A 15,778-nucleotide genomic window follows, 5' to 3' on the forward strand; every position below is an offset into this window, starting at 1 on the left:
ATATGTATGTATATTTATATATGGTTGAATATCTTATTTAATTTTTATAGCATGTATGTAATATTTGTAACATATATGTATGTATGTATTTAAAATTATTATAAGTATATTTTTATGCGTAAAACTTATGTGTGAGTTATGTTTGGCTAGTTATTATTCGAAATTTCTCTGAGTAAAATAATAATGAATTATATAGTATAACTGTACCTTCCTGCTGAATGAGAGTATTAAAATCAGTTTGAATTTTATTGCGTTGTATAGAATTTAGAATATTATGTAACCAAAAATAGTATTAATATTGTCGTTTTTTGGTTTATTAGTTTTGTACACAACTTCAGTTAACGTGATTTATCAAGAAATAAATACAATGCCAGAAAGAAGAGAACAATATTTTTTTTCTCTCTTTTTTGTTTGTTAAACAATTTTTAAATGAGTCGTTGTTTGCGTTTCATATACATATATGTATGTATTGAAAATTTCAAAAAATTTAAAAGAATATTGTTATACGAATAATTACTCACTAACACGTGTCACTTTTTATTATTTAGCAAAAAAGAAATTATCTATGATATAGTTAACAGAATGTTGATAAAAGACTAGACTTGTAAATTGAGAAATTCTGATTATAATATTTTCTCTAACTATAAGTCCCCATTTAGCACTCAAATTGACATGGTAAAATTTATGTGACATTTCGAAAAATTTATTCTCTTCATTAGCTAATGTCTATGTATAGAAACGAGTCAAGTCAAAAGTAAATCAAATTAAAATTAACATTCTCTTATATAAAATAAAATTTTTTTCTTAAATATTTATTTTGCTTTGATTATTAATCTTCAATTACAAAACAAAAAGAACAATCACATTTATGATTGGTTAAAAATTTCAACTCCTCTTCTTTATTTTAGTAGTCCCCTTCCTTCCGTGGGACCAACATATTTACTGAAAACCCACATAAAAAATAACTCTAAATATGCATTATTAAAATATATTTTTTTTTTAAATCATCCTGTTAAAATTTTTACATAAGCATCCTTTTATTATAATCCTTAATAATACAAATATGTACTTAAGCATTTTAATTTTTTTTTCTTTGTTTAATTTTGTTTTTATTTTAATTATTAAATATTCTATTTTTATTCTATTTTCAGGTAAGTTTCAATTTATAAATAGAAGAAACTAAAAGTTTTACATCCGAGGATTTTTTCTCATTGTTGGGATTTTTTTTTTTTGGTATCCTTTTATTATGTGGTATGAGTGTTATCCTTTTTTTTCTACTTTATATAGTTTTTTGTATTTTTGATTTTTTATAGGGATGAAAAAATGAAAATCAGGATGTAGGTACATAAGGTATAAAATTAGATTTTTTTTTTTTATGCAAATAGATTAAAATTATCCTGCTTAGTAATTCTACTATAATATTACAGAGGTTTTTTTTTGTTAGCTGGATAATCTGATAACATACGGTATATTTTGCATAAAATGTAAACATATTCAGGTTTATACTTGAAAACAAAAACCAAAAACATTTCAAAATAATCAATCGCTTAAGTATAGTATACAGTAAAATGGGGAAAACAATGTAAAATCATTGAACGAAATTGCATTTATTTAAATTTTTGGGGTGAAAATTAAAGTGTTTAAAATTAAAAGGAAATTTTACATAAAAATCTGTAAAATACAGGCATATTATGGCAATATCCGTATATGTATATACTGTGACGATCTTAAATAATTGCATGTTGTCATTGGCTAATTTAAAAGTTTTCATTGGCTCGTATTAAAGAGTTTGATTAGTGCAAGATAAGACAAGACAAAGAATGTTTTGAAGTGATAAAAAATGAAAATATGGCAGTGTACACTGAAATTCTCCCTCGAAGCTGTTTTCTTTTAAAAAAAGATTATTTATATCTTTCAATGATTGCTATGGTCACTTGACAGTAGCAACGATTGAGAGAAAAAATATTCTCACAAAATTCGAACATAAATTGAAATTCAAAATTAGATTTACAAATTTTATTTCGAACAAATTATAAAAATTAAATATATGTACATCAATAATTTCCAGATAACAATTAACCAGATAATTTCCAGATAATTAAGATCTGCAGTATAAAAAAACATTATGATCATAACAGTGTTATAACACAATGTTGTAAACTAATACTTTCGTAGAGTAAATGAAAACAGTAAGACGACAACAATTCTCTGTTAAAGAAAAGAATACTCAAATTTTCTGTTATTCTCAATTATAAGAAATATACAAGTATTGCCAATTTTACAAAGTTTTTTTGGAAAATTTTTAGTTTTGTAGACAAAATCCAATAAATTGAAAATTTGTAAAAATTTATTAAAATTTATTTTTAAAATTCTTTTATAAAGCACAAAAACCTTTGAAATAATTTTTATTAATTAATTATTTAAAAATTTCTATCATAATTTTTTCAGGTAGTAATGAAGTTCAAAACTACCCCAACTTATATTTTTGTTTTGAACATGTAAAAAATATGTAAAATATAATAAAAAAAAAATTTATATTCGTTTTGAGCATAAAAATAAATCATAAAATTCATTGATTTATAACCATTTTTTTTCAGTTTTACTTGCTATTATTAACTTTTATCCATGTTCATTAAGTACATAGTTTATTTTTTTTTTTATTACTATTATTGTTATTATTATGTTTTTTTTTAACATTATTTTTTCTTGTGAATTGCAAATTGCATTTTATGCTGTTCTCGTGTACAATTTTGTACAATAATTTTATGACCATGAACTTTCCATTTAAGTGATTTTTATTATTCTTGCTACCATTTTTTTTTTTTTTTTTTTTTTGAAAAATATTTTTATTATTTTCTTAAGTCTTATTAAATTTAGTCAGCCGCCAGACAAAATTTTATATACATACATATAAAATAAAAAAAAAATATCATACCCACATATATAATATGAGAATAATGCATAATTTTTTATTATGCATAACCTACCTGATATTTGATTAAATGAATATCAAATAATTTCATAATATGGTAACCCTGCAATAATGCAAGTGGGGTTAAAAGTGATGTGTTTTTATAATATTGAAATTTTGATTCAATTTAAAAATTTTATTTTAGTATAACATAACATTTACGTATGTAAATATTTTTACGTTTGTCTTTTTACCTTACAGAATGGTATGGTGGAATTAGCAGAAGGTCTTTTTTGAATTTCAGTTGAATTTCATTATTTCTATAAAAAATGCATGATCATAAAATGAAATATCACACAATACAATACAAGTTCAAATTAAAAAAATATGAGAGAAATTCCTCTCTGTCAAAAAGTAACAGTTCTCACTCACTTTATCGGTATAAAACAGCTTCGGTTTATTATTGTGGTAACATTAAAAAGGCTTGGATTCAACTTCAACTGCATTATTATTCTCTCTCAATTTTTTAAGCAATCAAAATTTCTCAGTTTAAAATCTCTTTTCAGCTCAAATGAAATGAATGTAGCTCAATTTTATAAAAATGAGAACATTTAATTCTATATGAAATTCAATAAATAAATGAAAAACCAATTTTGGTCGTGCCGTCATGGGTTAAAATTTCTATGAAAAAAAAATGATTTTTTAATTTTCTATTAAATTTACATGTTTACATGCCTTGTGTTTTTCGTTAGTATTTTAAAATGTAAGTACATTGTGAATGAGTTCATCTATTATAAAAAGTGAAAAAAAAATAGAGAAAATTATTTTCTATTTTATTTTATTTTTTATATTTTCTTAACATTTTCTTCCTGTGCAATTGTTTATTGGCATCATTCTTATTGTTTTATATTTTTTAACTAGCATTTTATGACTACAGACTGTCGTGGCATGCAAGGTTTCTTTATTTTAATCATACACATAATTATATATTTATATACACATACATATATTGCAGATATGTATGTATGTTTATATTTGATTTTATGCTTGATATCTAATATATATTTTATGTATCTGTACTCATAATTACGTGTAAATGTATACATAATATGGAAATAGATTATACATGAGTAAATTGTTTGAAAAAAATTTATGCATTAATTATTTTTATGGTGCATTTAAGTCTTTCGTTTTTAAATAAAAAAAAAAAACGAAGACACGAAAAAAAAATTGGTTTTTACTCAACGTCTACACGATCAACAATAAATTTCCAAGATAACAATCAAAATGTCTAATTTAAATTTTCTAAAGTTGTTTTCTTTTTTTTTATCATAAATTTCACTATAATAAATTATTGAATTTATTTTTAGGGCTTTATACTTTAATTTACTATTATATACATATTTTAAATTTGAAGAAAAGAATTCTGAAAATATTTTTATAATTCAAAATTATTTGAATTTTGCTTTCGAGTAGTAAACTATAAATGCAGGACACTAATAATGCCGAAGCAACAGTATTGCGACAAATTTTTTTTGGCATATTCAACTTCCGGTTTCCCTTTTACAATAGTTTTCGTGGTAGACTAATAAGAACAATAAATAGAGAGGCAATTAAATTTAATTGATATATTAAAATTTAAGAATAAATTTGCATAATTTGCAAAAGTTAAAGTTCAAATTCTCTAAATAAAATTTCCCTTAAACCCGTTTAAGGGAAACATTATGCAACTGTCAAAATAATATATTCTCTATTTGAAAAAACGTGACAAATTACTCACTACTATTATTACGTGTGAGCAGCATTCCATATGCTTATAAACTAGTATAATAGTAAGAATAAGAACTAAATTACAAGACTTTAGTTTAATTGTGAATTAAAAATTCTATCTAATTCATAAAATATTAAGAAAAATAATTTTTATTTGAATGGCTTAATCATGATAATAAAATTTACTTGACTTAAATTTTGTATTGTGTAAGCATAGTAGTATGTATATGTATACTGTATGTAGCTCTCCCTATAAGAGAATGAATAAATGAAGAAATTGAACAAAGCTCTTTTTTATTTCTCTTCTTCTTGTTTTCTTAAACCATTATAATTATTTTCTTATACATTTAATTTTAATTACTTTATTTTTTTATTGTATGATTAATTTATTTAAAAAATAATTATAAAAAAAAAACATTGAGTTGTTAGGAATTTTTGTTTTCATGTTAATAAAAAAATTTCATAAGGTGTCATAGCGTGAATCACAAGATTCAATGGGAACTTTTTTTTTTTAATTTCAATTCAATTAATATTTTATAAGAAAATCAATGAGAAAATAAATTTAATTGCTCTTTTTTTAATATAAATATTTTAAATAATAAGAGTATATTAGAGTTAACTTTCATACATATTCAATACATACATACAAATTGTAAATTTCAACATAAAAGAAAGTTTGTAGCCGATGGTGTATTCAAATTTACAGACACCATACTCTTCTTTTATGACAATTTACTTTATTTGATTATTTACTCTTAAAACTCTTTAAAAATATGTTTTTGAAAGAAGGAGAGTATTTTTTAAAAGCAAGAGAATTTGTATATAAATATGAAATTTAAATTATCCTATACAAATCAGAAAAATAATTCATTATTTTTCGTAAAAATTAATTAAATATCAAAAATAATAATTATTTTTTAAACAGTATTTTTAGAAAACTCCATTGGCTAATCCTTTAGAAAATATTGATGATAATTTGATTACAAATATGTTTTCAATTTTTTTGTTATAATTATAAATTTTATCCTTTATTTGATTTTTCTTTTACTGGGATAGCAATGGTTCACTTCGTGATGACAATGCATATAGCATGATATTTAATCAAAGTAATTGAATAATAATAAAATGAATGACATTTCATAATTTATATTAAAATCAATAATTAATCTCAAGGATATCGTTTTGAACATATCTGTATGTATGTATGTATATATGCATATTAAAATAATAATAATGAATATAATTAAAACATGAGGAAAGTGGTAAATATTTATGACCATTATAATTAATTAATTTGTTTTGTTTATTATAACAAAAATGAAATTAAAAGTTGAAAAAAATTGAAAACAATTTTATTGTGAATTAGAAAAAAAATTATAAAAATTTTTTTATGTCAATGAATGTACATTTATATGTCACGGATTTCCATAAATATTAAAAGAGAATTTGAAAAAAACATGATTAGTACAGGATCTAATTGCATATTTTTGACATCATATTAGAATTCGAAAATAAGCTAAGTAGTTTAAAATATATTTTATAATAATTGGACAATATTATTAATTAGTTCAATTAATTATTTAGTTACTGTGACGAGAAGTTTTTGGTTAATGATAATAAAAAAAAGTCAAAATTACACTCCGCAAGAATAAAAATATGTTGCTTGTAAATAAAATAAACTCCGAAATTTATTCTAATAAAATTCATCGTTTCAAAATAATAATTGCTATCAAAATGAGATTTTATGAAATAATTAGTTGCTAGCGAATTAACTTTCAAATTTTTCAACTGAGAGAATGTTAACAACTATATTTTTCTCTGAGGGTGAAATTATTTTGCTTGTAATCAAACATACTCACAAAATATTTCCCATCAAGAGAATGTAAGCATGTCTTCTATTAATTAATATAATTTTACTTAATTAGAAAAGTTAAAAGAGCATACAACTTAATTTTAACTAAAGGGAAATTCACTCATTTGTAAAGTTTTTTACACTTTAAATTTTTTTTTTCTTCTTTGATAATAATCTATTTTCTTATACCTTCTAAATTATTGTACTTTTTACATACGCCTATACATACATACATAGCATGTTCTTATGATAGCATGTAGATTTCTAAATATGCATAGATTTTTAATAGAAAAAATTGTTTTTTTCTTTTTCAGTTCTAATTATTTTTATTGCTATTTTGAATCTCTTATTCAATTTTTCAATTTATAACGTTCACATGGAAACATAATAGTAAGAATTTTCTAGCTTGATGATCATTAAAATTTTAATTATAGCATTTTTTTCCTGTCTTTTACTTCCCAACTTCCTATATACCAATCAACCTACACGTACATATGTATATAAAAAAAAATTTTTTACGAGATGCAAATACAATTGGAATGCATTATTGTACATACATGTATGTATGTATATGTATTTGTATAGTATTATAGATTTTGAGTGCTTATGTATGTATACACAGCTACATTATGTACAGAAATTTTAAATTTTTTTCTCAACCTACTCATGAAAATTCCATCGTTAAAATTCATTGATTTATGCGCAGGTCTTCAATCAAAAAGCATAGTTTATGCATAATGTACATATATACATTTTGTATATAAGTATATGTATGTATGTAGATCTAAAAGAAAAGCCTGAATAAGAAAAATTATCAGAATCAAAACCAGTAACAATAACAATAAAAAAATATGATAAACTATGATTTATTATTTATGTTATTCTTATTATTTTTACTTGTAATCTTTGCCCTCCAGTTCTCTATCCAATTTTTTTCTGCTAGTGCTGTAGCTGTGCTGCTATGCCCCTTATATTTATCTCTCTTTTTTTATAATTTTTACTCATACTCACGATTTTTTTTTTTGGTATTCAAGTTGGTATTGCTGTTTTGCTACTACTGCTGCCGCTGCTGCTAATGTTTTATTATTATGTTTTGTAGTTTTTTTTTCTTGTTGTTCCTGTCTGCTGCCTGTCATTTACTTTACTTACGTATTTATACGTACGTACACTTTTGAAATGAGTAGGTACTTATAAAAGCTCTTAAAAGGATGAGGAAACCTCACAAACAAAAACAAAAGTCAATCTATGTGTGTATGCATGTGCATATTTTGTATATTATATTTAAATTGCAACGTAATAATAATGAAAAGCATATTTTTCTCAAGTTTTGCTTGATAATGTCTATAAATGCAACAAATTTTCTTATGTAGATGTGAACCTACATAAAACGCCTATATTATGTGTATATGAGTAGGTAGTTGAATATGTAACGTTGATACTAGGTGTATATCACCTAAATTTTAAACAAATCACCGAAAAAACAAATAGCAAATTCCGAGTTATACTATCAGAGATAAACAGAAAAATATTTAACGCATTTTTAGTACATTTGGTTGTACATAAAAAATTCCGGTGTCCTCTAAAATTTTTATTTCACAACAAATAAATGTGAAAGAAATTAAAATTACCAAATTGTAAGATTTTTAAAATAAAATATTCGCAATTATTTTTGTATATTAAGTAAAAGCTTGTTATAGCATTAAATTATGCTTATTATTTATTATAGCGGTTACGTCATAAGCCACAATAGAAGCATGTACGTATGTCTATCAGTTATTAAGTAAAGCTATCATCTCTTGAGAAAAAAAGCACTACTGTTTTAGTGAGTTTTCAATATAAATATTGAACCGAAGTGAACCAAAAAATTGCATTTGTGCCCGAATAAAATTCATATTCTACTTTTCTTCTCTTTGCTTAAGTATTTAATAAAAATTCTCTACTATTTCTGACCAAAAAATATTCAATATTTACTCAGGTTGTCTGGTAATAATGTACTGTACTGTTATGTTTTGTACCTTAAAATATTAAAATAATGTACACATAATAAAATCATAATATGTATGAGGTCGTAAATAAAAAGTCGCACCGCACTGTACTGCATTATAAAAAAGAAAAATGTAGTAAAAAACAATATTTATAATTGAAAAATTAAAAAACAGAAAGGAAAAAAAATTAAAGCTATTAAATTAAAAAGTTTATACAATTTTTTTTTTTTCTTTCCTTCTTTGCCTTTTTTCCTTCCCTTTGTCATAAGTAGAAGATTTTTTTTCTTTGTTTTTGTTATCAAACTTTTTTTCTAAATATTTGCATAGCTTTCCTTTAAATTTTCAGCTCTCTTATATGTTCCCTTCCAAGTATAGTAGTATTTTTTTAAGAACATAACATAAGTATATAATATAGGGAAAACTATATGAAATAATTAGAAAGAAAAAATATAAATAACGATTTGCAAATTGTAAATGGTAGTTGTAGTTGTAAATTATAATTAAAATTATTTTTGTTTTTCTCTTTTTTTTCTTGTTTTTTACGAAAGTGTATATAATAGTATCGTATGGTTTTTATATAAAAATATTTTCATTAATGTATTTTTTTCCATTTTATGTTTTTTAATTCAAGAAAAATATTAAAATACTATTATAATAGCTGGTAGATGACAATATTTTTTATATAAAATATTAGTACATAGGTAGTATTTTTTATTCTAATTGAAAATTTACGAATTAAAAAGTTGAAAAGTTTTATAAATAAAAAATAAATTTTATTTAAGATGAAGAGTTTTTAATTTTTAAGAGAAAAAAATGGAAATGTTTTATGAGAGCATATTTTGAAAAGAAAAAGAGTTTACACAAGTTTACTAAAATTTTTTACTCAAAATTAATAATTTAATTAATTTGAATACTGGTTTGTGTCTAATATTCAAGCTGTTTTTTATTATATTTCTTCCTATTTACAATTATAGGGTTAACACAAGTTCATTGTAGGAAATTTGACAGAAAACAGACTACATTTTCATTTAAGTTTACTGATATGATAACGTTATTACTTTTCTGCTTAACAGTATGAGAGCTCAAATGACAATACAAAATAAAAGTTCCCAAATAACATTATCAAATTCCAAAAACAATTCTCTTAAAAAAGGATCAAAAAAAGTTAATTCAAATACATACATGCAATCACGAAGAAAATGCATTTATCATACAATTAACGGTATTGTTATTATATCGTATAATAGGAATATTTGGAATAATAGGAAATTCGATTTCTTCCTATTATTATTATATTATAGAGAGAGGTTTAATAAAATACTAATGTATGACTCTCTTGTTCGGCAATGTTATTACGAAAAATAGGTAAATATTGTCATATTTATGTAGTTTTCCTCTCTTATTATTTGAAATCTAAGTAATGCTGCATAGCTACTCGTATTTTAAAGAGTCATATCACATGTTACTGCTTATTATTATTAACCCAAGAGTAATGAAAATTAATAAAATAAATTATTATTGTTAATTTAAATTAAATTTAATTAATTAAAAAAATTATTAATCATTATAGTATCTCAAATATTATGTATATAAATATAGAAATATAACAAAATATGTATACATTATACTTGTGTATGCACATATTTACTTATTTCGTATATTAAATTCCATTCCATTATTGTAATCATATTAATAAATCAATTTTATTCTAAAAATAGAAATAAAGTCTGTATTAAATAACAAAATAGAAACTTTTTCACTTTATAACAATTAATATTTCAAATATAAATACATAAATGCCTACATGAATATTATAATTATCATATAACAACTATATAATACTCGTATATATAATAATTTATAAATATTTTTTATAAATATAAAATGTCCTTCGCATTTAATACCGAGTAGTGTATATTAAAATATCAAAACAACATTTTTTATTCATTAGAATTTCTACTTTTACAAACAAAATAAAAATATTGAAAATTACACATTGAGTACTCGTAAAATTCTTAATTTTTTTTTTCTTTTCGTTTGAGTATTTCCAACTATTATACAAATATTTTCGTATATTATATACCTACATATTTAGATTTACAATATTTTATATTATTATTATTAAATGCAATCTATATAACAATATTTTATTTGTTTTTTTTTTATATATAATTTTCATATACAATTTTTCACTCATTCTCTCTTTTATACAATATTTATGTGAAAATTGTTGCAGTTTTGCAGTTTAAATGCAGAAAAAAAGAAAAAATTTCATTGACATGAATAAAGTTCATGGCTCTTTTAAGAAATCTAAATTTTTTTTTTATTTTTGTTTTTCATCTATTATATTGCATTTTGTTTTATTTTTATTTATTTTTTTTTTCATATGGATTTAGATTTATTTAGAAAAGTATGGTTTGTAAATACACAGAAAATATTATAAAGTAAAAGCTTTTTTTTTGTATTTACAAATCAAAGAATGCATATGTTTGGTACATACATATGTACACATATAATGTGTTTAATTAAATACTACTTGTGTTATACTATTGTTATATATGTATAACATTTATGTACACATATAACATATTATATTTGAAAGACATTTTTTATATAAAATATCGGTTAACCTAATAAAAAGAAAATAAAGGATTGTTGACTAGGTTGTTGTATAGGAAAATTGTAAAAAATAAAAATATGTATAAAGTACTTTTTAATAGAACATTAAAAAAATAGAAATTGGAAAGAGGATTAAAAAAAGAAGAAGTATACCATTTTATATAGATGCATAAAAATAAATGAATAATGTATTTAGAAATGTATTGCGCATTTATTTTTTAATTTAAACTGCAAATCCTTTCAACAATATTTAATTTTCTGATTTAATAAAGAAAAGCAATCAAAAGGATTTTTAAAAATAAAAAAAAAATATAAAAACCTAGAATATTTAAGAAGTTTAATGCACAAGTACGTTTCTATTTTAAATTTTGTAAAATTGTTACTTTGAGTTTTGATATTTATTTTATACATGTTCCCTAAAATATCAGTCAGTTATCATAAATTGTCAATTGAATTGAATTATTAAATAAAAATTTTGAGAAAGGGTGAGATAATATCAGTTTAAAATAAAAACAAAATTTCCAATTGGAATTTTGAAATTTAAATAAAAAAAAAATGTTTTCTGTAATTTTATTAAATAAGTCGGGTAGCACTAAAAATTGAATAAATTTTGAAAATTTTAATAAAATGTCAATTGTCATTTATCATCAGTGATATCATCAACTCTCTGAAAATTTATTCAACAGAGATTATCATCAACTCTTTGAGTCAAATGTCAAATTTGAAATAGTACTCATATAACCTATGCTATACATGTTTTAAAGTCATTCATTTATAGCTTTATATAAAACGATTAATTTTTAATTTGAACCTCTTTGTACAATATAAATATGCTCTTTAAATGTTATACTGTCCTTATCGCCAATTCTTTTAAATTATAAATTCCAGCTTCTAACCAAACGCCTATCCCAACAATTCACAAAATGCGGATTTTAAAAAATACTCATTTTTCCAATACTTTTTCATAAAATGTAGTCTTTCAAGTAAAATTTATTTTACTCTTTCTTTTTACTCTCTCAATTCTCAAATATTTATTCATGTTTTTTTTTTTTCGTACCCAAATTTATCTCTATCTCGAATTTATTTTTGAGACATCTAGACTGATTTTATTGTTAATAAATTTCATTACTTTACCTATTTATTATAAAATGACAAAAAAAAAATTACCATAAAAGAAATAAATTTTAAAATAATGTTGATAAAAAACTAAAAATATTTTATAATTTATTATGTGTACATGCCTTTTATGAGAGATGGAAAATATTAATGATTTGTGTACTGGAATTTTGTATTTTTGGTACGTGCCAATTTTCAATTATTTTTCAATTCATAAATGGAAGATAGATCCTGTTCAAATGTTAGATACCAATATAATTGATATTTTTATTCGAAATTGTATTAAAAAAATAACAAAAACCGAAAACATACATGCATCATGCTAGAGTTGAAAATTTTTTTTTGTCTTACTCGTTCACTACAAAACTACAAAAAGTAAAAAAAATTAAAAAGTGTTTTTCATGTGCAACAACATTTGAGAGATTTTTTCATAACATTTCCATACAAGGCAATTTTTTTTAAATAAAACATGGACACATTTTTTGCATTGTTATAACAAATTCATACACACACACACATGTACCAAATGTATGTACGTAATATTCAATTTACGTGTTACCTTTCTCTTTTCAACTTCCTTTTTCTTTTCATTTTTATTTTTATATTTATTAAATATTCGTATAAAAATGACTATTAAAATTAATTTTTCTTTTCCTCTTCTGTCTACAGTCTAGTCTAAAAACAATTTTTCTTTCTTATTTTATTTTTGTTATTTTTCTTTTCTCAAGTATATTTTGAGAAAAACCTATTTTCATCGCCTGCGAACGCAACGGGTTTCCAATTTAAATTCAGACATTTCTTTTTTTACAATTTTTTATTCTTATTTTTTTTATTTTGATTGTTTATAAAATTAAAGAATTTGATTCAAAAAACATATGTTTGTATGTACCGCTATATGCATTTGTATACATATATACATACATACACTATGTACTTATAATGAATATGATATGTAAGAAAAAAAAAGTTTTCATTTTGTAAAAGTAGCACAAAATTGTTAGAAAAATTTTATAATAAAATAAAAATTATAGAAAAATTAAAAGAAAAAACTTTCAAAAAAAAAAATAAAATAAAACAAACGGAGAAACTGTAAATTCTTGTACATACTTTTGTGATAGTCTAACAGTCTCTTACTCCATATTTCTCAACATACGACATTCATAAATATTTTTGTTGAATGTAGAATGGCATGACAGCAGCAGCATGTAAAAAAACAATGCCTAATTTATTTCACAATTTTCAATTATATATTAATGTGTATTTGAAATTGTGAAATAAAAAATGACATTTTTTTAAATTGGAGAGAAACAACAATAACATGAGATTCATAAGTCATAACAAGGAGAAATATGAAGTGTCCGCATATTATTATATGTGAGATGGTGTGTATATAAAGCTACAAACAGAAAGTTATGTTCAAGTATGATTTTTTACTTTTTATGTAGCATACTATACATAAATTATGTACGCATATATGTGTGCATTAAATAAATGTCAATATTGTGTATACATATATATAAATGTATGTACGTATATTAAATATAAGTTAATGTAAAGTGACAGCTATAATGGCATTAGTTGTCATATTAAAAAAAAAAAGAAAAGAAACGAAACAAAAACAGAACCATATTAAGCGTGTTTACATTTTTTTATTAATTTTGATTTTATTGGGTCTCTTTCTTTCGAGTATAGCTCTCACTCGTTCTCTTTTGTTCTATCTATTAAGTACAATAAAAAAATTAATTTTTTTTTGTTACTTACATATTTAAAATAATTTTTTTTTAAATTAAAGAAAATGTTCAAAACAATTACTAGTATTCACTCGAGACATAACATCTTGAAAAAAAGAACAAAAACAATGAAATTAAATAAGATAAATAACAGTTTGTTTTAAATAATATCATTAATAGATTGTGGGAATACATATACGTATTTATATATGTATATACGCATTAAATATAAAATAAATTGGCAATAATGTCAAAATTGAAATTAAATTTAAAATAATTATAATCATATGTCATGAATGATACTGACATATCGATTTTTAAAATCAATTGTTTTTTTTTTAGAAAGGACCGAAATTCAAAAATAATTCCACACGAATATAACACGTAAATTGTCGTTCCGTTACAATTTACATAAAGGATGTCTCAATTTTCTAAGCCCAGTATAATCCAGCTTTGGGGTTCAAACTCTGTAAACCACATTATATAACATTCCTTGTTTGTAAGCAAGGAATTCCTGGTCAAATGTGTGCTACTCTTTATTAGAAAGTAGTAGCACAAAAATTCAAAATGTCGTGACTTTACTGTTAACATACAATTTTCTATATTTTCTTTTCTTGTAAAACTAAAATTCTCTTTTTTTTTCTTTTTTGCCCAGACAGGCTAGCAAATAATCAGGTTTCTTTTGAATTTTTTTCGTTTGTTTGTTTTATTTGCCTTTTTTTATTTATTTTTTTTTTTCTTGTCTGTTTTTTTTTGCTATAATTTTTGTGGGAAAATATTTGAAATTAAGAAATATTTAGATAAAATGTGCCTACAGCGTTAACCAAGTATGTATGAATGAGAATGTAAATATGTGCATGCATGTGTGTAGATTTGTTTGATTGTGTTCATATTTACTTAGGCTTAGAAAGGAATACAATGTTTTTGTTCGGTTTTAGCTCTGTTAATATTTTTGATTTTTTTTATGAATAACTGTAGATTTTGATTAATATTTTAAATGAAGTTTAATACAAAGTTGTAAAGCAAAATTGTAAAATTATTGGATTTAAATATGAAATTGGATTTACTTTAAATTCTTATGTCGCAATGATAAAAAATGTTGTGTTATTGATTTTCTTCTCAGATAGGCACCGATCTCTTTTAACAGTGTGGTGAGCTTTTCTTCAAATGGATTCCTTTTTATTTTTATGGTCGTAGAAGAAGGTTCGGTTGAGAATATTAGAATTTATTCAAAAGTTATCCAATTTAACCCATGGCCAACAAATTCGAATATATTCACATATTTGCATATCACATTATAAGTAAAATAGATTTGCGTCGAAAAATATGAATTTTTTTTCGAACTTAACGCAATAACCAAGAAAATTAGGTCCAATTCACATTCAAATATCGACTTATGCACAAAGGACATTTAAAATTATTTCCAAAATGTTTTTTTGAATTGTGACCATTTGATTAACACAAGTGTCTTTATAAATTAATTTTCTTTTTTAATTAATAAATCAAATTTTATTCACTCAGGTTAACATTATATAAATAAGGTCACAATATAATCGATAAGAAACCGGAAATCTTTTTAATTCATTAAAAATTGGCATAAGTCAACATTGTTTTGTTTTTATTTTTGTCATTCATAATCACAAAATCAAATAGTATTAGATTTTATATACATATGTACATATGTATTTATGCAGCGTACTTGGGTACTCAAGTACTTACAATGTTGAATGCATGTACTTATATGTATACCATATTATATAATATACATATGTATGTGCTAGAAAATATTTCAAGT

At 22.5% G+C, this 15,778-nt stretch overlaps 1 protein-coding gene across 2 annotated transcripts in view; it reads left to right on the top strand.

Annotated features, from left to right (window-relative positions):
• The window catches only part of LOC129608552 (helix-loop-helix protein 11-like), an 82,402-nt gene that overhangs the window by 48,778 nt on the left and 17,846 nt on the right, over positions 1-15,778 (top strand). Inside the window, exon 3 of one of the 2 annotated variants that reach the window (XM_055520136.1) lies at positions 1,152-1,284. The exons of the other annotated variant lie outside the window; for it this stretch is intronic. Coding sequence (XP_055376111.1) covers positions 1,152-1,169 — 18 coding nt within the window. The 3' untranslated portion in view covers positions 1,170-1,284. Of the gene's footprint in view, positions 1-1,151; positions 1,285-15,778 lie in introns of those variants that run through there. 2 annotated transcript variants of the gene reach the window in all.

Source organism: Condylostylus longicornis, unplaced genomic scaffold, assembly GCF_029603195.1.
Source record: "Condylostylus longicornis isolate FDR11 unplaced genomic scaffold, ASM2960319v2 ptg000031l, whole genome shotgun sequence".
In the NCBI taxonomy this organism is placed as follows: domain Eukaryota; kingdom Metazoa; phylum Arthropoda; class Insecta; order Diptera; family Dolichopodidae; genus Condylostylus; species Condylostylus longicornis.